The 26,639-nt window shown below is 40.8% G+C and overlaps 1 protein-coding gene across 5 annotated transcripts in view; it reads left to right on the top strand.

Moving 5' to 3' along the window:
• Positions 1-26,639, top strand: part of sh3pxd2aa (SH3 and PX domains 2Aa) — a 90,704-nt gene that overhangs the window by 20,193 nt on the left and 43,872 nt on the right. For all 5 annotated transcript variants that reach the window (XM_085912006.1, XM_085912008.1, XM_085912007.1 and 2 more), the window contains 3 exons: positions 9,189-9,264; positions 10,300-10,376; positions 17,108-17,199. In XM_085912006.1, coding sequence (XP_085768132.1) covers positions 9,189-9,264; positions 10,300-10,376; positions 17,108-17,199 — 245 coding nt within the window. The remainder of the gene's footprint in view (positions 1-9,188; positions 9,265-10,299; positions 10,377-17,107; positions 17,200-26,639) is intronic.

Here is a 26,639-nt window from a genome sequence, read left to right as displayed (position 1 = left end):
TTATACTCTGGTGCGACTTATATATGTATTTTTTTCACTTTATTGTGCATTTTATGGCTGGTGCGACTTATACTCCGGAGCGACTTACAGTCCAAAAATTACGGTACTCCTCAAGTAGATTTCCAAATCAACAAAAACTCAATGCTCCAATCAAATTTAAATTGAATTCATGCATAGTAGATTCAGCCTAGATATTTTTACTTTGACTGCATTGCTGCAGCAGGCTGAACGCCAAAAACCATTTGGATAATACATTAAGGAGTGTATCTTTATCCTGGTCAATAATGAATGGACTGTTGCTAACTTGGCATGCACAAACAGTATGCATAGTGTAATTCAAGGGCTTGATCTATTTTTAACAGCTCAAACTCTCAATATTAGGATTAAAAAGCAAGAATGTCGGGCTGAGCAATATTCTTATCTAAAATTCTTACAATGGTATAAATTCCATCATAATAACAGTATACAGTAATCCCTTGCTACATCGCAGTTTAATTATCGCGGCTTCAGTACATCGCGGATTTATTTCCCCCCCAAAAACCAAAGAAATTCACAAATTCAAAATAAACCTTCTAAATTGAGGAATTATGGCACGAAAGTTGTCCACACGCCAGCAGAAGGCAGGGAGTGTCCACACAATTGCAGTACATACACTTGTACCTTTTTATAAAAAAAAGTTGTCATAATAAAAGTTTTAAAAACACATTTACAGTATTGTACCTTGTTATAATTTTTTACAATGAACGAGTTTTAAAAACATATTTACAGTATGGACACTTGTACCTTGTTATAAAAAAGGTGTTATAATAATAAGAGTTCTAAAAACATATTTACAGTATGTATACTTTAGCTACATATACATATGTCACACACTCACACACTCACACACACGTATCATATTTATATTTGTATTATTTATACATTCTTTTCTGTATGTATTAATATAGTATTTACATGTTTGAAACTATTATTTACTGTTCTAATGATAACATATGCACCTATATGGTTTAATATACACTTATTGATACACAAACTATGTATGTTAAACAAAGGGGGACACTACTTCGCTGATTTTCACAAACCGCAGGTGGTCCTGGAACCAATTATCCACGATAAACAAGGGATTACTGTATACTGTTATATAAACGTACAGATGTTGTACTAGTCTCTGGTGTCAAAAAAAAAAGGATGCTTGATAAGCTTTTGTTTATCTTGGACCATCCGCACTAACCACTGCACAACACCATCTCTATCTAGGCAGAAAAGCGACTTCAGTGTCCGACAGATATCAAGGGGAAACATGTTGAACATTTTGATTGTTGACTACCTGAATGGCACCAGTGACAGCTGACTTGTGTTCCCATTGTGGATAGACACTCACCAACACGCTGAGCCTAAATAATTGGCAAGAAATATCAGTGCCAGCTGACACTTCTCACCTTTGCAGAGCTTTTCAGCTTCAAACCTGCCGTGGCTTGTCTGAAGGTGCTGCTCACTTTTGCAATAACTGCAGTCATGAAATGCCGCTCACTATTACAACATCTACAGTCATCGGAAAGGCGTGATAGTAAGTTAGATAATGAATCATTTCTTTTTGTTTCATCTTGAACAAACACATTCTCCATTAATCATGTTGGACAAGCGGTGCACACCTCAGCGTTGCTCATCTCGTATGATGACGATTAACTTATCGACTCCACAATTTTTTTCCACGTTTAAAGTTTGAGATTTATTTTTCAAAAGCCAACCGCAGAATTCAATGAGTCAGGCCTCAGAGGCAGTTGTGCACACACGAGCTGCTATTGCACGGCGGGTGAACCGGAAGTCATTCCCGAGTATGTGCTTTGTAAAGTGTCAAAGCAAAGCTCTGTAAAAAAAATGAAATACTTCAGCAGAAATGGAAGAATACGGACTATAGCCACCAACTCCCAAATGAAACTGTCATTTTGCTCCATAGCTGGGCAGCGGCGACTTGTCCAGTCATTTAGCTCCGTATTCAGAGAGCCTGTTTGCACCCAAGTGCTTATTTAAGCGCCTGAATTTATGCGCTTTTCACTCATGCTGATTTTCCCATTCAGAACTCTGACACAGTCACTCATAAGTTGTGAAGATGTTGTTCATTGACAGTGGAGGCCTTCTAGACATCAGGGAACGTACTTGCCATCGAAATCTGTGAAAAAGTAAAAAAAAAAAAAAAAGGCCTTTCACTTTCTTGCTGTTTTTTTAAAAAATATATTTTTAATGACTATGCTGTTGCTGTGTGTCAAAAGCCTCTATGCAGTTTGTTGTTTGGTCAGTGAGCGCTGAAATCTGTCTCTCACAGCAAGGCCACTTTCTGGCACAGAATTGCCAGAAATGCTACTGCCATGGGAAGATTCATATACGTACTGTCACTGCGCTGAAAGACAAATAGAAAGAATTACACGCTCAGTGAAAAACGTACCACAAGAGACTGGAGCGTGCCCACCAGTGTCTTTGCTCAATTTAACTGCACTGGAGGAAGAAGTGGCATCCATGCTCTCTATAGTGGACATGCTCAGAGAATGACTATTGAATGAATTTAGCCGGCTCAAGGTGCCCCGCAGCCTGGTATTGTGTGTGTGTGTGTGTGTGTGTGTGCGTGCTCGTGTGTAGGTGGGTGGATGTGCATGTGCGTGTGTGTGCGTTTATCTCAGAGATGATGAATATTTGTCTTTGGCAAATTGCCAGCTAACTTGCACAAACATGTCTGATTAATTTAAGTGGTAATGCTTCAAATGGAAAATTCTTTTAAATGATACATTTTTCCTTCAAAGGATTCTTAGTCAGGCATCTACCATAATTTTCGGACTTTAAGTCGCTCCGGAGTATAAGTCGCACCAGCCATAAAATGCACAATAAAGTGAAAAAAACCCATATATAAGTCGCACCGGAGTATAAGTCGCACTTTTGGGGCAAATTTATTTGTCAACAGACATGAACCAGCAACAACAGGCTAAACGATACGGTATGCTAACGTGACATATACACAAACGAGGAGCTGAGAACGGGCCTGACGTAACATTCAGAGTTATTCAATTAAGTATTACATAAATAACACATTTATCAAACCATCTGTGTCACTCCATTTCATTAAATCCATCGATCGTGCTTTATGTAAACAATGCCGCGTATGCGCCGCATATGCTGACGTTGGACCTGTTGTAAGTTGCATTTCTAATTATTCCACAGACCCATATAACGATATATAAAGTATATTTCAAATAACTGTCACATTACAACAATATTATCAAACCATCTGTGTCAATCCAAATCATTAAATCCATCGATCAAATTCCTCGTTCTTTATGTCAACAACGCCGCGCGTGTGCTACAGAGATCTAGTATATAACTATATTGTTGCGTTAACAAAGTACCAGGAAAGACGTGGGTTTGGTAAACGGCTCTTTATTTATCAAAACAAGAGTTCAATGAGCCAACAACTACTGAACTTCCAGGCACGGAGGTGGAAGAGAGCTCCATAAATAAGACCGGGCGTGCGTAAAAGCCATGTCCGAGCCCTATCCACCGTCCCCGGACAGCCACCTGGCCGAGCGCCGGCTCCCGATTTCCATCCACCGAGGTGAAAGAGAGCTCCCGTCGAGAAGGACCGGGCGTGCGTAGAAGCCATAATAGTTTTTCAAACCTTCTGTGTCACTCCAAATCATTAAATCCTTCAAACTCTTCGTCCTTCGTGTCACTTACAAAGAAAGCCGCTAATGATGCCGGTAGTATGTGGGGCCCTTCGTCATCCTGTGATCTAATCTTTTGCTCTTTATGTAAACAACCGCCGCGCGGCACGGGTGATGTCAGTTGCAGTTCAAATGACAGTAATCCCTTGCTACATCGCGGTTCGTTTATCGCGGTTTCACTACATCACGGATTTTTGAAGTTTGAAAATTTGTGAAAAAAATCACATATAAGTCGCTCCTGAGTATAAGTCGCACCCCCCACCCAAACTATGACAAAAACCGCGATTTACAGTCCGAAAATTATGGTACTTAAATATAAAAGAAACATTTTGTGACTAAATAACACTGAGTTAGAAGTTGTGTTGCTGTCTAAAAATTCAGTTTTTGGTTTTTTTATCTGTTTTCCACAACCATATGGCTTCAAATACCATCTGCTGGTTTTAACTTGAGCTGGAATCAGCCCCAGGGTAATTCTATGACGTATCTTTTCCAGTTGAAGCCTGTCCCCAGATTCCATATGTCACAAAATGCTCATCATTGGATTGTGGGTGACAAGTGAGGAGTTGAGAACAGATGTAACTTTGCTGCACCTGTTGTCTTTTGAAATTATTGAAAGTCAGACTCACCAGACAAGGCATAACACCCTTCAGTGTTGACGTCTCTAGAACAGGGCTCATATTTTTAGATGACTGTCTCCAACCACTGAGAACCTCCCACAAGAAAGATAATATGCAGTTGATTATTTTATAATTATCCCCCTGTTGTATGTTTGAGTGGGCTCTTCCATCCATACCTTCCTAATATTCTTGGTAATTGTTTTAAAACAAATTGTAGCGAGTGTTAACGTTGATTAGGGGTGTCTAACTCATTTTTGTTGCAGGCCACATTGTAGTTATGGTTTCCCTCATGGGGCCATTAATGACTTAAATAGAAAAGTATGGACACTCATCACATACAACAGAATCTAGTGAAAAAAAAATCAACAATTTTTCTAATGTATTTTGAATGTGGGATTCTAAGAAAAGATTGTTGCAATAGCAATAGCTCAAAGTTTTGGTATTTTAACAGAGGCGGCTCGGTGGAGCACTGGGTAGCACGTCCGCCTCACAGTTAGGAGGGTGCGGGTTTGATTCCACCTCCGGCCCTCCCTGTGTGCAGTTTGCATGTTCTCCCCGTGTCCGCGTGGGTTTTCTCCGGGCACTCCGGTTTCCTCCCACATCCCAAAAACATGCTTGAGATGCTCCAAATTGTCCCTAGGTGACGTGTGAGTGCGAATGGTTGTTCGTCTCTGTCTGCCCTGCGATTGGCTGGCAACCAGTTCAGGGTGTCCCCCACCTACTGCCCGATGACGGCTGGGATAGGCTCCAGCACGCCCGTGACCCCCGTGGGTACTCAGCGGTTCAGGAAATGGATGGATGGATGGATGGATGGATGGATGGATGGATGGTATTTTAACAAAAAAACGGTAGACCTGGCCCCCGGGCCTTGAGTTTAGCATTTGTGATATAGATCATTGTTGAGTGCGGGGTCAAATATGTTATCCTTTCCCTTGCAGTTTTTACTGTTGACAGCTGCACATATTCAGTGCTTGCCTGTTCAATGCTATTAATGTGGCGTGGTACAAACTAGTAGAAATGTTTTCCAAAGCATAACATTTTCTTAAGTGTACAGAAGCCAACAAATTGTCTGGGAATTTATTCCATATAATTTTATGTCTGTAAATGAAACCTTTCCTTTTAATAATATAATGTTGGCTCTGATTAAAGGGCTTGATATTGTGGGGAACAGCACTGGTTTATCATTAACCATGTACCGTATCTGCTAACAGCCAAAGAAATTACTTCCTTATGCCATGCCCTGCCTAGTGAGCATGGTTGTGTGGCTGTACTCCTTTTGAAAATCACATGGGTGCCATGTCATGCTGGTCATGAGTTGTTCCAGCGTTTGAACACTTGTGTTTATTTCCATTCCATTTAAGCCCGGGGTAAACCCTTTTGATCACATGACCACCAACAAGAAGTCAAGGAATCAATCTGCTGCTCAAGGACTGTGCGGTATCCCTGAACTGATGGCAACAGACTTTCACAGTTCCATATATGGCTGGTCTATTCTTAGCGCATGTGCATGGGATGAACAAGGAGCTGCTGTTTGTCTCACTCTATGAAGAGTCCAGCACTTGTGCTCAGGTCTACATGGTTTGATCAGTCACTGTACACCACACTTTTTAGTTAATTTATGCTATAGTTTTAGTTCACTATTAATATACAACTTACAAGTTTCATCAAATGAATGTGATGGAAATATGTCATTGTGAAATATTTTTAGAATTTCTATATTCAGTGATGATTGCCAGTATGTTTTGCAACCAAATATGTAGTCTGATTGTTTAACGTATCCTCACCCAAGATATCATCAAATTTTATCACAGTCAAAATAAATCGCAAGGAGCTTGTTATTATACAGGGAACTAATGTCAAGACCAATTAAAAACTACTGTTTATGTTTGACTTTATTATTCTAGCACTTGAATCTTAATGACTGCACAATTATCAGCAAACGGGCACATACATGTACATTGGACACTGGTGATCTCACTTGTAGTGTCTGATAAGAGATAAAAGAGCCTTAAGGATTCCTCCAGTTTTCTTTTTTTTTTTTTTACACCTGACTACCAACATTTTCATCAGTGGTCCAGAGCTCTGCATCGTCCTCCAATCACATCCTTTCACAACTCTTCCTCGCAACCTCACTGTGCTGGTTACCAAGGAGACAGTGAAGTTAGGTTCTTCGAAGTGGAGCAATGATTTAGCAAGAGTGTCTTTTCTGTCATCAAATTTTGGATAGCTGATGACGATAATAAATCACCATCTGTACTAATGCTTGTTAATGAACCACTCATGTTGTGTTTGTTGTCAAGTAAAAACTTTGTGGCTGTGCATATTAAATGTCTTTCCTATCAGTTTATGACCAGATCTAAATAGTCACACCTGTTTTTTTCCATGATCGCATGACGCCTGGCTGCTTGCAAGGATTTCTTTTCATGCCAGAAATCTGTCCACTGTAGCGGGATACTGTGTAGAGGACAAGCTTGGACCTGCTGGCTTTGACTGTTTTGAATAATTGGCCAAAGATTTAAGTAATAAAGGAAGGGAGGATGTAGTGTGCCACTGAGATGTCAAGGATTTGAGGAATAAGAGGATTTTTTTCAAAATTCAGTTGATATGAGCTGATGTGGGCCAATAACTGACCTGTCAAGCTTTATAAGGAGTACGAGCATAACCAACACGTGACATCAGCACGCCCGCCTGCCAGAATTGCCATCAAAACTACACAGCACATGCTGGAGATGATTCAAATTAGCAGCTCATTTAGTAGTTAAATATTTCTTGAAGCCTATTCATCAGGATCTACTGTCCCATGCTACCTGTGACACTTGTCCTGATACCAAAACAGTAACATATTTAAACGGACCGCTTTCATTCTTACCCTCTAGAGTTGGGGGAAATTCCATAGCAAAGTAAACAATGTGATGATGAAAGATCAGTCAAACATAATTTTAAGACAATTAAAAAAAGCTAGCAAGATTGCATTATCATAGCGGTCCAGCTAGGTGGGTCAAGAACATGATAAAAAACAGTTTTATCTACATCATGATTTGGAGGTCATGAGTTTTACATACGTACATGGGTGCAACAGTGTACCATGGTCAATAGTTTTCCTGTCAAATTTGGCTTTACTAATTTCAGACACTAAGCACAAAAAGCTACAGCAGTTTTGTGTGTTATCAATGTGCTAAAATCACAGGTGTCAAACTCAAAGCCTGGGGGCCATATGTGGCCCGCAAAAACAAATCATGTCAACTCCCATGATCCTCGCTAAAATTTGTACCAAATTTTTAATCTGCATGTGTAATAAATAATAATGTTAAGATTTTGCAAGAATATTTTGTTAGCCTTTTTGCAGTAAGTTGAATAATTGAATAAAACATTATTGATTTCAAAACTGGTAACCCATCTATTTGTTGTGTATTTGTATTCATACGAGGCAATCAAACATCTATTTGGTGTTACTGTCATAATGGCCCGCAATAAAAATGAGTTTGAGACCCCTATGCTAAAGTGTGGCATCAGCGACAGATCAGCATGGGGAAACTGCAGGAGCAAACACAGCATTGCAAGACACCAGTTTCATGAGATGCTAATTCTAAGCATTTTTAATTCTAAGCAAAGTATTTTCGTCACTGTTGAAAAAAACAGACCGAATTCCACATTTTGAATAAGGTAAAAGCACGTCATAATTTGCACACAAAAAATGCAAATGGCACATTCATGTTTTTTGCTCTTTAATTATAGTCATTATTTGCCGTGTGTTGCTCCTCTTTTTTCCTTTAGTGTCCCACTAATCATGCCTCTGTGGATTTAGTTATTTGTGTGGTAAAAAACTGTAAACACAATAAAGTCTGACTCACTCATGTAGACCCACTGACCTCAGAGGTATCTTTTTTGTCCCTCGTCACTTGCCATTTTCTGTCTTTCTCACTCAGCCTCTAACTTAAGTCAGCACTTCTCACACCATGTTCGTGTTGCTGAGCATTTTGATTAAATGACAGCTTGTTTAACTCCCACAAACGTCTGGTATTTCTCCCTTTGCCAATGCTGCTCCAATTGCGTGGAAAAACACAGGCATGGACTTCAAATGAGTATCCACAGTTATTCATTCATTTTCTGAACCGCTTTGTCCCCACGGGGGTCGCGGGCGTGCTGGAGCCTATCCCATCGGGCAGCAGGCGGGGACACCCTGAATTGGTTGCCAGGGCACATAGAGACGAACAACCATCCGCACCCGCACTCACACCTAGGGGAAATTTGGGGTGCTCAATCGGCCTACCAAGCATGTTTTTGGAATGTTGGAGGAAACCGGAGTGCCCGGAGAAAACCCACGCGGGCACGGGGAGAATATGCAAACTCCACACAGGGAGGGTCGGAGGTGGAATCGAACCCACACCCTCCTAACTGTGAGGCAGACGTGCTACCCAGTGCCCCACCGAGCCGCCTGTTCAACAGTTAAAGATTTAATACCACTTTTGTCAAGCTTATCTAATGGTACACGAAAATGAATTAGTTGTGCATAGGATTAAATGATGTAAATTTACAGTTGCACATCAATCTTGGATACTTTGCTGCTCCTTAAATAAATTTGAACCAACTATAAAAAAATATATAGATTTGTTTTGTTTGATATAAAACTGCATTTAAAACACTGCCATGATCAGAAACCCTTTGGTTTTATAATGGCTGTTCATCATTACGGTCTGCTGACTTTCTGAGACATATTTGGAAATAGATATTCCTCTCTTTTCGGTGATCATAATCCTACATGTAATAGCGCTGCATTTAACTGCAGGTTGCACTAGTTATGCTAAACTTTATCTGTTTATCTGTTATTTCACCAAAATATCTCTTGTTTTCTTTCTCATAGATGCAAATACTTGACAGGTTTCCAATTGAGGGTGGGCAAAAAGATCCAAAGAAGAGGATTATCCCATTTCTCCCAGGTAATAATAACCTGCTCTCTGGAAAAGACTCCGATATTAATAATGTATGCGCAGTGCGTCAATGTGAGCCACGCATCGATGCGTGTTTGCTCTGCACATGTGTAGATACGAATTACTGCTGACAGAATGCAGTCCATGACGTTTTAATCTCAAATGTGTTTGTATCCCTGCCCTGTCTTGAGAATTCATATTTTTTAGGATCACTTACCAAATGTCTGGTTATGAATGTATGCCTCATATATATCCTTGCATTGATCCAGGGCACACCACACATGCTTGTCTTTTCTGTTGTAAGTCACCGCCTGAGAATTCAGGCTCATGCTAGCCCACGGGAGAGTGGCAGTGATCAATACGATGCTTGTGGCTCTTAAGTGTCGGTGGCTTTGCTTATCACACTAATGTTTTGCGTTGGGTGCGTCTGCATCGTGTACTACCACAAGTTGATTATGTTGATTTCTTCATGGAATTGATTACTAAATTGTGCCCGTGTTTTAGCAAACACTCCGTTTAAAGCCTGCTGTCAAGACGTAACGTTAACTAAATTCTTTCTTTCTTCGTTCAAGCACTCATCCTCCTTTGAGGGATTTTTTTTTCTGTATTAATAAAGCCTACAACCAACTGGTTCTCAGTCATGGCATCAATTACAGTTCGTTTTCAGTTCCATGACATGATTTATGTTTATGTATAATTATGCAGTGTTCGGAGTAAATGTTGCCAAGCCCAAACTGATTCCATTATGAAATGTTTAATTGTTGTAGTATTCATACTGGAGTGAATATTGCTGTGATCATAAGGGCACAGAGCCAAACCTTGCTGACATCTGCTGGTGGGCCTGAGTTTTACATGCATGTCAAACCATCCACTCAGCCAAATATGATTTAATTTATTTAGTCTTAGTTTTGGGGAGCAAGTGGTTGATCATTTATCTAAATGTTTCTTTTTCCTTGGTTTTTCCCTTGGTTTCCTTTTTTTTTTTTTTTTTTTTTTTTTTTTTTTTTTAATAACTGATCTGCTGCTCCCTTTGCTGTCATGCAGGCAAAATTCTCTTCCGAAGGAGTCATGTGCGAGACGTGGCCATGAAGCGACTGCGTTTCATTGACGACTACTGCAGGGTAAAGAAACCTTATTGTAAACATCCTTCAGTTCCCCAACGGACTCTGGGGAGTATCAACAGTCTGTTTAAGGTCAACGGTCACAGCCCTGTTCTCCTTTCACATGGTTCAGATATAGGATATGTGATTTGTACACAGTTATAGTCATGAGACTCTAACAGCAAGTATGATTTCTCATATTTTACACAATGTTTACACTTGACATTGTGCTGGGAACACGGTGTATAACCTCCAACTTTGTAGACAACAGTTAAAATATTTAGTCTGGATTTACACTGTGGGTTCAACTGCCCTAGTCTGATTCAACTCTTTTTTTTTTTTTTTTTTTTTTTTTTTAACATATGCATTTGAAGTGACACAAATTCAATATAGCTATGTTTACACTGACAGAACACATGGAATAGCTTCACAATCGACAACAAAAGTAATCAAGAAAGCATGAATAAAACAAACATTAAATTAGATATCATTTACCGTACTTTCTGCACCATTATGCTATTTGAGTTCAAAAGCGCAGACTCAATTGCGGAGGCTATTCTGTACTTAACCCACACACTGGGCGCATTATAGGGCGCATGCATGCTATGTATCACTCCCGCCGGATAGACCACACCATAGTTTGCCACACCAGACATTTATTATTCGTCTCCGTCAAATTACAAACAAACATAAAATCATGTAAAACATACACTCACAAAAAGCAATAAAAGAAATATACGAAAATATGACAAGCAACAATTTCATACGTCAATGGCTGCACAACACTGAAAACGGAAATGAGTCCGAACTTGCACCGAGTGCCCTGGAACGCAAATCTGCTCACCTCCAAACAGCGATAGCACGTATGTCACCAACCGTAAAGTGCACCCGCCCAACGGTCGCCAGTGTAACAAAATCAAGCAACTCAGTAATGTCCCAGGTCCAAATCACGATTAGTAAAAGAAACTCTGAACACAAAACAGTCATACAATAATAATAATAATAATAATAATAAATGAACTAATTAAATGACTAATATAATTTGGCAGTTAAACTATGATTTACGGTAAACAAAAACCCGAAACAGGAGCAAGACAGTAAGTTGGGCTGTATATTTCAAGTTTAAATGCTTTTTGAAAGGGAACTTCTTCAAATTTAAATAGGGGAAAACAAATTGTCGAAAATACTTTAAACAGCCTTAGATTTACTGCGAGTTTGTTGTGTTTTTTTATGCTCTTTTTTATCTTGTTACCATGATGCATTTATAAATATTGCCAGTTAAGAGAACAAAATCATGATTGTACCACCTAATCCATACAGTGTAAATCCAGCCTTGAGCTTGGACTCGGTCGGATATCTTCAGATCAAAACCATGCTTATTCCAAATGCGGATACGGTACCAGGTGGTTCTTTGCCAATACAAGTACAATGTAAACATAGATTGTTTGGATGATACTGACAATATAGTAGACAGCTGCTGTCTTTTTTTTCATATTTACATAAATAAATGATAATGCTTACACACCCAGCTCCCTTTCAAATGAATTAAAATGAAAGAAATCCAATTAAGGATGTATTCATTGCGGTGAAAATGTCCTCTCACCTTCCTTTTTTCCCTTATTCTTCACATTTATGCCTGATTTAGACCCCTGCTGGTTCCTTCCTGTTTCCTTATAGGCTTGATTTCTAGAAACACAAGGTACAGTAACAGCTTTAGTCAAAGTCAAAAGTCAAAGTCTGCTTTATTGTCAATTTCTTCACATGTCAAGACACACACAGAGATCGAAATTTCGTTTCCTACTATCCCACGGTGACAAGACATATTATATATATATATATATATATATATATATATATATATATATATATAGATAGATATAAACATATATAGATATATATAGATATAGATATATATAGCGGTGGCGCACTGGTTAGCACGTCGGCCTTACAGTTAGGAGGGCACCGGTTCGATTCCACCTCCGACCCTCCCTGTGTGAAGTTTGCATGTTCTCCCCGAGCCCGCGTGGGTTTTCTCCGGGCACTCCGGTTTCCTCCCACATCCCAAAAACATGCTTGGTAGGCTGATTGAGCACTCCAAATTCCCCCTAGGTCTGAGTGCGAGTGCGGATGGTTGTTTGTCTCTGTGTGCCCTGCAATTGGCTGGCAACCGGTTCAGGGTGTCCCCCGCCTACTGCCCGATGACCGCTGAGATAGGCTCCAACACGTCCGCGACCCCAGTGGGGACAAAGCAGTACAGAAAATGGATGGATGGAGATATGTGTGTGTGTGTGTGTGTATATATATATATATATATATATATATATATATATATATATATATATATATATATATATATATATATATATAATATTGGTCCACGGACAAGCAAAACATTTAAGTAAACAACACAAAAAGTAAAAACAAGAGGGCACATAAAATAAATAAATAAGTGGAATGAATGAATGAATGAATGAATGAATGAATGAATAAATAAATAAATAAAAGGATTAAAAATGGAGCAAGTGATGTGTAGCGATTACAAAATAAATCAAATGAAAAGCAATCAGTTGCATACTGATAAAACAATGATACAAAAATGGTTCTCTCCTCTTTGGCTTTATTAGAGTGCCTTACTCTTACCCAAATAACCTGAAGCACTGTAATGTTTACAGTTGCTATATCGAGCCTGTTTTTTTTTCTTCCCACTACTGCCGTGTCAAGCTGTTTACTTCCTACATCCTGTTCACGAGGCAAACAACAGAGAGGAAGAGTAATTACACAGTGTTCTCAAAGCATCTGCTCTCTGGAGATTGTCACTTGACTTGACTTGGGATGCTGAGTCCATCCAGCCTTAGGTACACAGCAAGATAGTAGCTCTTCAATCAAAACCTTAAGACTCTTTAAATATTACAGCACCCTATGAATAAATTAGGAATGTTGCTCAGGTCATAACAAGGATTCAACATTCTGCATACAACACACAGATGGTTGTTTGTCTTAGTTTTAACGAACAACGCCGCATGCCATGTGCCGCATCTTTGTTGGAACCGCTAGACCATTAAATATAGATGGTGCCAGTGAAATATGATCTCCTCCTGTGGTTTGGGATCACCAGTGAGCATGCCCTATGATATTAGTGGCAGATGTGTAAGGTGATTAAGCATTAAGATAAGCGTTTTTTCCCCCCTTCCTTTCCCATTTATTTATTTATTTATTTATTTATTTATTTATTTATTTTATTCATTCATTCATTCATTTATTTATTTATTTAAGCTGTTGACTGTGAATGAACCTCCGTAGAGCTAAATCCAAGATGTCAAAACCTTTGGTATACTTTCTTTCATAGACCTCATGATCAGGATTTTGGGGGCAGATCAGTGAATTTAAAAAGACAATCACTGATCAAAAGATGGAGCAATATGTCGACTTAAATATTTTATTTATGGCATATACTTACACTGTGGTGGCGTATCAACAAAATATCAACATTACAAACAAAAGTATCCTCACTAATTTTTGCCCATGTTAACAATCTATAAGGAAAGAGGGGGGCATGTGATTTGAGTATGAAATGTTAATTCATTAACAAACGAGCAGTGCTTGATCATTTGTACTAATGTAAATGCTTTCAAAATGCAGTAAATATAAACACTTAAGTTGGAACCGTTTCAAACACTTATTCAATGAAGAATTTATGAGCGCCAACTGTTTAAAGTGTAGTCATGTAAGTATGGCTGCGGTTCAAGAGTTTGTACGGCTTTGTGCACCAACTGCACCCTTCTCTTAGAGAGATTGTCCCTGCTAGAGGGACGCGTCCGCCAGCTAGAGCAGAATAGTGCAATAACAGTAGATGTGGCGGACACAGACGCGGACTGTAGTCAGCGCTAGCCCATTTAGCATTAGCCCCAAGCAGCTTGCTAATCGCGATGAGCCAAAGTTAACTAGTGCTAGGCTAGACTTCCAGCATGCACATAGCTCCTTGTGCAGACTAGAGCGTCACAGTTTGAATAGTGCTACAGTACACATGAACACACTTTCTACTGAGGTAGTAGACAAATCCAATCACCCCACCCCGACCGGTGTCGCTGATGAAACTGTGCCTGTTTCAGATAATATTACATGTGTACTAAATATTAACTATCAAATTCCTCCCGTTGTATCGTCCCACCGCACTAACAAACATTTGAGAGGTGATGTCAGGCCTAGAGAACACAATCTTACTCGCATTTCGTTTAAAAATCCTTCGATAGATACGAATCCTGATCGACCGATTACACTTAAACTCGGTTTTATGAATATTAGATTGCTTCATACAAAAGCAGTTCTCGTTAATGACCTCATCACGGACTATAATCTAAACGTATTTAGTCTTTGCGACACCTGGTTAAAACCTAATGAACTGCTGCCGCTGAATGAGGCCTCGCCTCCAAATTTTGTGGTCGCCAATAAGACATGACAGCACTTGCTAAAGTGTCTAATGATCTCCTCATAGCTATGGATTCAAACACTTCATCGGTATTGTTACTATTTCATCTTAGTGCTGCCTTTGACACTATAGACTTCGATATTTTATTACAGCGTCTTAAAAGTTGTGTTGGTATTTCAGAGTCAGCACTAGGCTGGTTTTATTCCTATCTATCAGACAGGACGCACCGAGTGGTCCATGGCAATACGTCCTCTGAGTTCTATAATGTTACGTGTGGTGTCCCACGGGGATCCTACTCGGACCAATTCTATTTAATATTTATATGATTCCGCTCGGGGACATAATATGTAAATATAATATTAGTTTTCAATGTTATGCGGATGACACCCAATTATATATGCCGTTATCAATGATAGATCCGCGGGACTGTTGTAATCTTAAGGCGTGCCTTGCGGAGATCAAGCAATGTATGTCTCTCAACTTCCTTCGTCTTAACCCAGATAAAACTGAGATGTTGATAATTGGTCCAGCTCGTTATAAACACTTATTTAAGGAAACCACTGTGCTGTAACTAATCTCGGGGTAATATTTGATCAAACGCTCTCCTTTCAAAAGCACATTAAGAATATAACCAGAATTGCGTTTTTTCACCTTTGTAATATTGCTAAGATTCGTCCGATCCTCTCGACCGATGATGCGGAAACTATTATACATGCGTTTATCACGTCGCACCTGGACTACTGTAATGCGTTATTCTCTGGTCTTCCCTAAGTCCAGCATCAAAAGACTACAGTTAGTACAAAATGCTGCTGCAAGGCTGCTCTTAGGGCCAAGAAAATTTGATCACATTACTCCAATATTAGCCAACTTACACTGGCTCCAGATGTGACTTCAAGGTTCTTCTATTAACCTATAAATCATTGCATGGCTTAGCCCCTTCATATCTTGTCGACCTAGTTGTTCCTTATGTTCCATCTCGTAACCTTCGTTCGCAAAACGCTAGTCTTTTAGTGACACCAAGGGCCAAGAAAATTTCTGCAGGGTCTAGAGCATTTTCTATTTGGGCTCCAGAGCTTTGGAATGGCCTTCAACCAACCTGTAGTGGCCGATTTGGCTGGAGTTTGTTTTCGCTCCCTTTAACATCCAATTTTTCATTGATTTTCATATTACGTATTTTATGTGGCTTCTGCATCGATTGCAGCCTGGTGATCCTGAAAGGGGGATCCTTCCATCTGTGGTCCCTTAAGGTTTCTCATTTTTTCCCCTGGTAGGGTTTTTTTGAGTTTTTTCTTGCCCTTTTGGGAGCTTAAGATCAGGGGATGCTTTGAGAATAATTGTCAATTGTTTGTCTATGTGAAGCCCTTTGAGACTGCTTGTGATTTAGGGCTATACAAATAACTTGACTTACTTGACTCGTGGGATGCTGTCATTGTGTAGTTGCCATATTAATAGTAAACATGGGACTGCAATCGGACCAAAGGAGTTAAGATCTTTAAAATGTGAATGGGTAAAAAGGGGGCGTGAATAACCGTACTCGTAGCCGCAAATGTGGATCAGAGTAATACAATGTCTACACAGCAAAAGAAAGCTAATACAATGGTTCCATATTGACAAGTAGTGCCATAATCTACAACTGTTGACTAATTTATTTTTGCAGCGGAAATGTGAGAAACATCAAATTTCTCGTAGAGCCGGTAATAAAATATTACAAAACATACAAAATATTGCCCAATTCTAGGTGATCGGATCAGTTGAAAGTGATGTTTAAAACATGCATATCTTCTCTGTCTGATGGTTTTTTTTTTTACCTGGTTACAGTAATTGGGTAGCCAATTTTTTTTCGACACATCCCTCCCCCCTCCCATCTCATGTGTGCCAACGTGAGAATAAGAATATCAGCCCTTCTGCCTACTTAATTTACTAACAAATGCAGACAGAGTTAATGAATATTGAACAACAACAAGCGACACGTTGGTCAGATCTAGTTACTATTGAGCCAGCTAATAGCAAACAAAACTGTGGTAACTCGCAGTGTTTTCTTTTTTTCTCGCAGCGTCAATGTTTTGCAAAGGCCAATTTCAAAATAGAAGCCTCACGGATAATACATGGTCATCAGTATTATGTTGCAAAATGTACCATCTTCATTGTGTCATTTTCTATGTTAAATACCTTAAGCAGCAGTCCCCAGAACAGGAGTCATCTATGTTAAAAAGGTTCACCAGTAATGGGACATTATTTTCTAGGAATGTTGCACAGGTCATATGTTGTAATGTACTCTCTCAATTAAATAAAACTACTTTACTTATTGTAATCCTTTTCTGTTTAGGCACTTGTGCGACTCCCTCCTCAAATCTCCCAGAGTGAAGAGGTGCTACGCTTCTTTGAAACAAAAGCTGAAGATCTCAACCCCCCTGTGGAGTGAGTATTTACAGATTGTACAGTTTTTCGTAATGTTTTTTGGCGAAAGTTGCAGTAAAATTCTTCTATTTGGGAATTATCCTTCATTAAAGTGCAATTCTACATAGATTCAAGTCTGTATGGATGCACACAGTACAATTTGTACATATGTGTAAGTTACTCACAGTAAATACCGTATTTTTTGGACTAAAAGTCACTCCGGAGTATAAGTCTGTGGGCCCCATGGAACTGACATTGACAGCGTGACCCACTGAGTTACGGACTACATAAATTTCTGTGTGGAGACCACTGTGCCCTCCATGTTAATCCGGTGTTTTCCCGATAACAAACCCTGGGTGTCGTCCGAGATAAAGGCTCTGCTTAATGGGAAGAAGAGAGCCTTTGGTTCGGGGGATGTGCTGGAGCTGCGTGGAGTCCAGAAGGAACTCCGGCTAAAGATCAGGCAGGGGAAGGAGAACTACGGGAGAAGGCTGGAGAAGCAAATGGGGCTTAACAACGCCAGAAACGTCTGGAGGGATCTGCAGTGCATCACGGGCCATGGTAAAGGGGTTGATCGGAAACCAGCTGATGGGGACAAGGACTGGGCGGATGAACTCAATCTGTTCTTCAACAGATTTGATTCCGCCTTCCCCCTGCTCCTTCACCTCGCTCCGCACCTCATTCTACCACCTTCGACACTCAAGCCCCCCCGCCAGCTTACCAACCCCCTCTCACCCCCCCGGGGTCACTCTTCTGTCTCCACTTCATCACCCCGGTCTTCCAACACCCCCATCTCCTTTACAGATCTTCAGGTGAGGAGTCACCTCAGAAAGATCAAGGCAGGTAAGGCCCCGGGCCCAGACGGCATCTGGCTGAGACTGCTCAGGGACTGTGCGGACCAGCTGAGTGGCGTGGTTATGTACCTGTTCAACCTGAGCCTGTGCCTGCACAAGGTCCCAGTACTGTGGAAGACCTCCTGCGTGGTCCCCGTACTGAAGGTGCCCCAAGGAGCCTAACCACTTTAGGCCTATTGCCTTGACTTCCCACCTGATGACTATGGAAAGGATCATCCTTGGTCACCTGCATTCACAAGTGGGAGTGCAGCTGGACCCCCTGCAGTTAGCTTACCGGCCTGGTGTTGGGGTGGACGATGCAGTGATTTATTTACTGCACAGAACACTGCCTCACCTGGAGGACATCGGGAGCACTGGGAGGATCATGTTCTTCGATTTCTCCAGCGCTTTTAACACCATCCAGCCGTCACTGCTCAGGGTGAAGATGGAGAAAGCGGGTGTAGACCAGCGCCTGGCTCCATGGACAACGGACTTCCTCACCGACTGGCCGAAGTATGTGAGGTCACATCGCTGTGAGTCCAACGTGGTGCGCTGCAGCACAGGTGTCCCCCAGGGTACGGTGCTCTCTCCTTTCCTTTTCACCCTGTTCACTTCAGACTTTACCCACGACACCGCTCACTGCCACATCCAGAAGTTCTCAGACGACACGGCCATTGTTGGATATGTCTCGGAGGGGAACGATCTGGAATATAGAACGGTCATCAATGACCTTGTCAGCTGGTGTGAGCTCAATCAGCTTCAGCTAAACACCAGCAAGACGAAGGAGTTGATTGTGAGCTTCAGGAGGACAGCACCCATCTTCACTCTGGTGAACATCCATGAATCGGCCATTGAGGTAGTGGAGAACTACAAATTCCTGTCAGTTCGCCATAACAACAAACTGGACTGGACTGATCACACCCGCACCCTGTACAAAAAGGGCCAGAGTTGCCTCCACCTGCTGAGGAGACTGAGGTCCTTCGGTGTGTGTGGGGCTCTCCTCCGGACCTTCTGTGACTCTGTGGTGGCCTCAGCCATCCTCTACGCTGTGGTCTGCTGGGGTGGGGGCAGTACTGACCGGGACAGGCGGAGACTGAATAAGATGGTCAGTAGAGCGAGCTCTGTCCTGGGCTGTCCCCTGGACTCCATTGAGGTTGTGGGTGAGAGGAGGACGTTGATTAAGCTTAACTCCATCATGGACAACACCTCTCACCATGAGATTGTGCGGTCCCTGAGCAGCTCTTTTAGCGGCAGACTTTTGCACCCTCGGTCTAGGAAGGAACGGTTCCGCAGGTCCTTCATTCCCTCTGCTGTCAGACTTTACAACATGTGTGGCACCTGATAAAATTTATGTGTTTTGTCTCTACTAGCGGCTCTTGTGTTTGTCCTTGTCTGTTATTTACCCTTCTTTGAAATTTTGGCACTTGCTTTATTCTTGCACTCGTATTATTCTTGCATTCATATGCGCTGCTGTGACAAGTGAATTTCCCCGCTGTGGGATGAATAAAATTCAATCAATCAATCAATCAATCAATCAATCAATCAATCAATCAATCAATCAATCAATCAATCAATCAACCAATCAGCCACAAAATGCACAATAAAGGGGGAAAAAACATATAAGTGGCACAGGAGTATAAGTCGCATTTTAGGGGGAAATTTATTTGACAAAATCCAACACCAAGAACAGACATGAACCACCAACAACAGGCTAAACGATACGGTATGCTAACATCACAAAAACACAAACGAGGAGCTGAGAACGGGCATGACGTAACATTAAAAGTTATCCAAATAACTCTAACATAAATAACACCTTTATCAAACCATCTGTGTCACTCCAATTCATTAAATCCATCGATCGAATTCTTCGTCCTCTATGTAACATTAACAGTTATCCAAATAACTATAACATAAATAACACCTTTATCAAACCATCTGTGTCACTCCAAATAATTAAATCCATCTATCAAATTCTTCGTCCTCTATGTGAACAACGCCGCGTGTGCACTGTGCCGCTGACGTTGTCAGTTGCAGTTCAAATTAGAGTAATCCCTTGCCACATTGTGGTTCGTTTATCGCGGTTTCACTACATCGCAGATTTTTTTCTCCAAATTTAAAAAAAATAAAATTCAAAATAAAACTTTTAAATTGAGGAATTATGGCACAAATGTTGCCCACACGTCAGCAGAAGGCAGGGAGTGCCCACACATTTGCAGTGCGTACACTTGTACTTTTTGATTAAAAAAAATTTGTTATAAGAATTCTAAAAAGAGTTCTAAAAACACATTTAAGAGTGTTATACCTAGTTATAGAAAAATCGTTAGAATAATGAAACTGTTCTAAAAACATATTTACAGTATGTACACTAGTACCTTGTTATTAAAATTGTTATAATAATAAAAGCTGTTCTAAAAACATATTTTCAGTATGTTAAGAATTCTCCATGTTATTTGTTATTCAGCCGTGCTTTGATTTGAGGTAGGGTGCTTTATTTTGAAGGCCGTTTTCAGCCGATACCATTTCAAATCATTAAATCTCCTGACTCCGGAAGACAGTGAATGGAACTCATTGTCAGTCAGGCTCCAATTATTCCACAGCCATAGTGCGCCCTCATGCGGTTTAAAGTGAAAATAACATGTGAAGTGATTACCTATACTAGTAAGTAATGTGTTAATGATCAAGTAAAAATTTGTGAATAATTTTACATCCCTGAAAATAACCGTGACTTATACTCCGAAAAATACCGTACATGCTCAGCAAACCAATTAGGTCAGCTGATGGATTCATCCAGCATTTTGACTTTAGTCCATTACCGTATCAGCTTTTACTCCTCAGATTTCGTACAAGCTCATTGAATGATGTGTAATGGGTGAGGGGGGGAAGAGTTGAGGGAATGTGTAAGGCATTTACAATAGCAGGAGGCAGGCCCTTTGGGTAGGTTTCAATTGGTCACTCTCTTCTCTCCCAACTTGAATGCCACGATCACACTGCTAATTTATAAAATGTTCCTGTATCCACTCAAGGCACTCTAGCCAAGTATTCTTATTCTATTGGCCTTTTGAGTTCTCTCCCCTACCCACCTCCAAAGTATGATAGATATTCTCTCCCAGTCCCCCTGTCATTCTCTGTAGGCATTATTACAATTACACCACCCATCATAAAAATGGAGGGAGCGTAACAAAATTTTCAACTTCCCCAAAACCTGTTTAATTATCATTTTAGTGAGCTCTCAACATTAATATCAATTTAGAACAGCTGTGTCTTTAGGCGGTAGGCTCATACAACTCTTAAGCACTGTGTAGCTCAGCTTCATGCTCAGTTATATTTAATTGATGTTAGGTCTCAAGGTTATAAACATTGCCAGCAATGGGCAATCTAGCTTTCATCAACAGCTTCCTTTTCCTCACCGGCCATGCAGTTTTTTGAAATCTCGATTCACTGTTCCTCTTTCATCTCGTTAATCCTTTTTTCTGCCCCTCTATTAATAAAATTCCCTCACTGTGCCCGAGGAGCCCGGTTTATGCTATTTTAATTTGGTGCATTAGAAATCACATTTATCATGTCAGGAGTTGAGAGATAATAAATATTTAATATGATAATAATATGATATACATACAGACAGACAGATAGATAGATAGATAGATAGATAGATAGATAGATAGATAGATAGATAGATAGATAGATAGATAGATAGATAGATAGATAGATAGATAGATAGATAGATAGATTTAATAATGCGTGCGTGCGCTCTCCTCGCAAAGTAATTTCTTTGACAGCCAGAAAGTTGTTCATTCAAGACATTGGTGTTTTTTATTTGAATGAATTTGATTATGCATGCTTTTAGTGTCTGTACTAAAGAAATTTTAGGATCACTAAAGGGAACATAGTAATTCATGTAAATTAACCGTATGGGATTTCATCATGCTCACTTTTTGGTTGACTTTTTTTTGTCAATGCTCAGACTGAAATGTTAATATTGAAGTTTTACATACTATTGTTTCACATATTGTCCAGTCCTTTAAAGAATGAATGAATGCCTTTAAATGATGCATAACAAGAGAATTTTATATACATGGATGTGTGTATATATATATATATATATATATATATATATATATATATATATATATATATATATATATATATATATATATATATATATATATATATATATATATATATATATATATATATATAAATATATACACATACACACACACACACACACACACACCGTATTTTTCGGACTGTAAGTCGTATTTTTTTTATAGTTTGGGTGACTTATATGTGAATTTGCAAGTGACGTCAGCGGCGCGGCGGTTGTTTACATAAAGGACAAAGGATTCGATCACGGAATGACGAAGATGGCGAAGGGCCCCACGTTTGAAGGATTTAATGATTTGGAGTGACAAGGTTTGAAAAACGTATTTATGTTATAGTTATTTGATATATTTTATTTCGTGTCACAACTTGTATATGTTTTTATCGCTACAGTTCAGTAGTTGTTGGCTCGTTGAACTCTTGTTTTATTAAATAAAGACCCACGTCTTTCTTGGTACTTTGTTAACGCTACAATATAATTATATACTAGATCTGTGCAGCGCGCGCGGCGTTGTTGATATAAAGGAGAGGAATTTGATCGATGGATTTAATGATTTGGAGTGACACAGATGGTTTGATAATATTGTTGTTATATGATAGTTATTTGAAATAGGGTTACTTTACTATTATACTTATATTATTATATTATATTACTATACTTTATATATCGTTATATGGGTCTGTGGAATAATTAGAAATGCAACTCACGACGAGTCCGACGTCAGCGGCGCATATGATGGATTTAATGAATTGGAGTGACACAGGTGGTTTGATAAACGTGTTATGTATGTAATACTTATTTGAACTCTGAATGTTACGTCAGACCCGTTCTCAGCTACTCGTTTGTGTATATGTCACGTTAGCATACCGTATCATTTAGCCTGTTGTTGCTGGTTCATGTCTGTTCTTGGTGTTGGAATTTGAGAAATAAATTTGCCCCAAAAGTGCGACTTCTACTCTGGAGCGACTTATATATGTTTTTTTTTCACTTTATTGTGCATTGCATGGCTGGTGCGACTTACACTCCGGAGCGACTTTTAGTCCGAACGATTTGGTGTGTGTGTCTTTGTGTGTGTGTGTCTTTGTGTGTGTGTGTGTGTGTGTGTGTGTGTGTGTGTGTGTATATATATGTGTGTGTCTTTGTGTGTGTGTGTGTGTGTGTGTGTGTGTGTGTGTAGTACATACATATATACATATATTAATGTCGACGTATGTATGTAGATCTACATTTAGATAGATAGATAGATAGATAGATAGATAGATAGATAGATAGATAGATAGATAGATAGATAGATAGATAGATAGATAGATAGATAGATAGATAGATAGATAGATAGATAGATAGATAGAAGTATTGGACGATGAATGTTATATAAAAATACACGCTTGTTGTAATTTTCAAACCAAGACAACACCCTTGCCACACACGAACCCCGCACACACACTATCACAGTCAGGACACGCACATAATTATTTCCATGTAGTAGGGTATTGTGAGTCTTGGAACTGCCTCCTACCGGGTCAAATGAAATAAAAGGCACCACAGGGGAAGTGGAACTTTGAAGGTCCTTGGACCACTGAGCGCTCCACTGTCCCTTGTTGCACAAGTATTGCTGGCTCAAATTGTGCTCTTGGTCTCCTGTCTCTTTCTGGTGCATGTCTAATTGTAACTGAAAAGAATAACGCCATCACCCCTGTATATGGCAAAATTATTGTGATCAGCTATCAGAAGTGGAAATATGCCCTCTAGGCTGAGGTATGGGGAATAGCATCGGGGTGCATGTTACGTTTTTGGTTATTTATTCTTACTTTGCTTTAATCTTATTGAAAGCATATCTGAGAAACCGATGAGAACTGGTGATAGTCGGAGAGGACGCTGGCGCTGAATGTTTGCCGCTTCTCCACCAGAGTTAGCTTAGTTTTAGTCCTTTTCTTTCTTAACTTTTTAAATCTTCTTCACCTTCACCTTCATCTTCTTCCACTTATCCGGGGTCGGGTCGCGGGGGCAGCAGCTTTAGGAGGGACTCCCAGACCTCCCTCTCCCCAGCCACTTCCTCCAGCTCATCCCGGGGATCCCAAGGCGTTCCCAGGCCAGCCGAGAGACGTAGTCTCTCCAGAGCGTCCTGGGTCGTCCCCGGGGTCTCCTACCGGTGGGACATGCCCGGAACACCTCCCCGGGGAGGCGTCCAGGAGGCATCCTAATGAGATGCCCAAGCCACCTCATCTGGCTCCTCTCAACGTGGAGGAGCAGCGGCTCTACTCCGAGTCTCTCCCGGATGACCGAGCTTCTCACCCTATCTCTAAGGGAGAGCCCGGACATCCTGCGGAGGAGACTCATTTCAGCCGCTTGTATCCTGGACCTCGTTCTTTCGGTCACGACCCATAGCCAGTGACCATAGGTGACGGTAGGAGCGTAGATCGACCGGTAAATCGAGAGCTTTGCCATTTGGCTCAGCTCTTCACCACGACGGACCGGTACAGAGTCCGCATTACTGCCGACGCTGCACCGATCCGCCTGTCGATCTCACGCTCCATCCTGCCCTCACTCGTGAACAAGACCCCAAGATACTTAAACTCCTCCACTTTGGGCAGGATCTCATCCCCTTAAATCACTAAAGTTATTTTTAAGTTAGTATTTTAGCGTGTTTTTTGCTGCTTTTTGGCGGCCCTCTGCAGCTCCCTGCGTCTTTTGGCTGCCAGTGGTGGCGGCGGCCTCCACTGCCAGCTGCTGGCTGCGAGCAGCCCCCGCCAGCGCATCCTGGCTGGCCTGGCCAGTGACGCTCTCGGGAGGGGCAGGTTTGGGTGCTTCCTGCGGCCCGACACGTGGCTTCCCATGGTGTGTCGAAGACTGCTTGCGCCCCATCTTTGGGGTGCTGGAGGCGACGGCCGACACGCTCGGCATGCGCACGTGCTGCATCGGCACCACGGGCCTCTTGCCCGAAGAGCTAGTGCAGGAACTGCGCAGGCACGTGCCCGAGCTGGAGGTCCTGTACAACGTGGACCCCCCATCCGGCAGGCCATTGCCGACTCCTGGCAGATGAACTTTGGCTCCAACGCCAAACCCAACTGGGCCTGGAAGCATGACTACGACCTGCCCAAGCTGGTGCAGACCATGCTCAACTTCCTCAGCGACGACATGCGCATGGCCCACGCAAACTAGTCGCGCGGCGCCTGAGCTAAGCTAACGCAGCTTTTTTGTACATAGTGTATAAGTTGGTCACGATATTTATCTTGATAATCTGTTGTAAATGTGTATGTAAAGCGGCTTTGAGTGTCTAGAAAAGCCCTATATAAAACCGATACATTATTATTATAGTTGACCTGCTGTAAAAAGTGCACAGTTCCATTCTACTGAAAACTGGGGGTGCTATTAAAAAAAAAAAAGTCTTGCATTTTTTGGTTGTATAAGAACATTGCGAGATTCAGCATTTAAGATGTTTGTTGAAAACACCGTTGTCCGTGTTTACCGGTGGCGTGGATGGGAATTCAAAGTAGAGTAGAACTTTGGCTTTCAACGCTATTTCATTCCAGAAGGAGCATTGAGAAGCAAAACCGTATAGTTCTGAAACAATTTTCCCCCTTCCTCCTCCTTCATCTGTCCGTTGCACTGTCTGCTGTAAGTAGCAGAGAGGCGGCAGACTGACTCAACCTTAATGGATGAGCTTTTTCATCCCCCCTGCTGAAAGGGATCAATACACTAACTTGAGAGACTGTAGCGCAACGTACGAGGACTGTCCAGCATGGCATAGAATGGGTTCAACACTTAAAGCATGTGGTCAGCAGGACTTGAGGCCAATGGGAGGTGTTTAGGAGAGTATGTTTGTGAGTACTCTCGCATGAAAGCATTTATTGATCCATCTCAATCAGAGCAGTGGCGGATCGATGCCGTTACAACGATTTAGTTTTTTGATCCCCCCCAAAAAAGACATCTGAACTGGTCAATGCCAGAGTGGCTGATTTAAAACAAATAGTTTAAAACAAATCTTTATTATATGAGATGGGTCTGCACAAAATAGTGTTTTGACGCAAAATGAGAAATTTATATAGAAATTAAAATTAAATGGCATGTGATTCATCATTCACCCTTTTATTATGAAACCCCTGAAACACTTTGTTTCAACCAGTTACCTATGAACAATTCACATAATTTGTCAAATGGAATGGAGTATATATGTATGCAATCTTAGTTACATGATCTTTCAGTTTATACATACTAGGGCCCAATGAATAAAAATTGTACAAGACCAGAAAAAAAAGACTGATAACCAATTAATCGGTGTATTAAAAATAAAAGGTTGCTGTGTAGATTTATGTGTGGTAAATAATGGCACCACTGTAACTTGCGCCCAACAGTTGTAAATGTTTAAAATACAAAGGTAAAAACAATCAGTCTATGGCCAATGTTTGAAAGGCCATAATCTGACAATTTAATTGGATGGCCGATTAATCACTCAGGCCCTAATACCCATCCTTTCTGAAAGGCTTCAGAGGCTACAGCACCAAAGCAAAAGAGGCACGACTAAC

Source organism: Syngnathus leptorhynchus, chromosome 5, assembly GCF_054491065.1.
Source record: "Syngnathus leptorhynchus isolate UIUO chromosome 5, UIUO_Slep, whole genome shotgun sequence".
Lineage (NCBI taxonomy): Eukaryota > Metazoa > Chordata > Actinopteri > Syngnathiformes > Syngnathidae > Syngnathus > Syngnathus leptorhynchus.
This window is presented reverse-complemented; position numbering and strand designations above follow the sequence as displayed.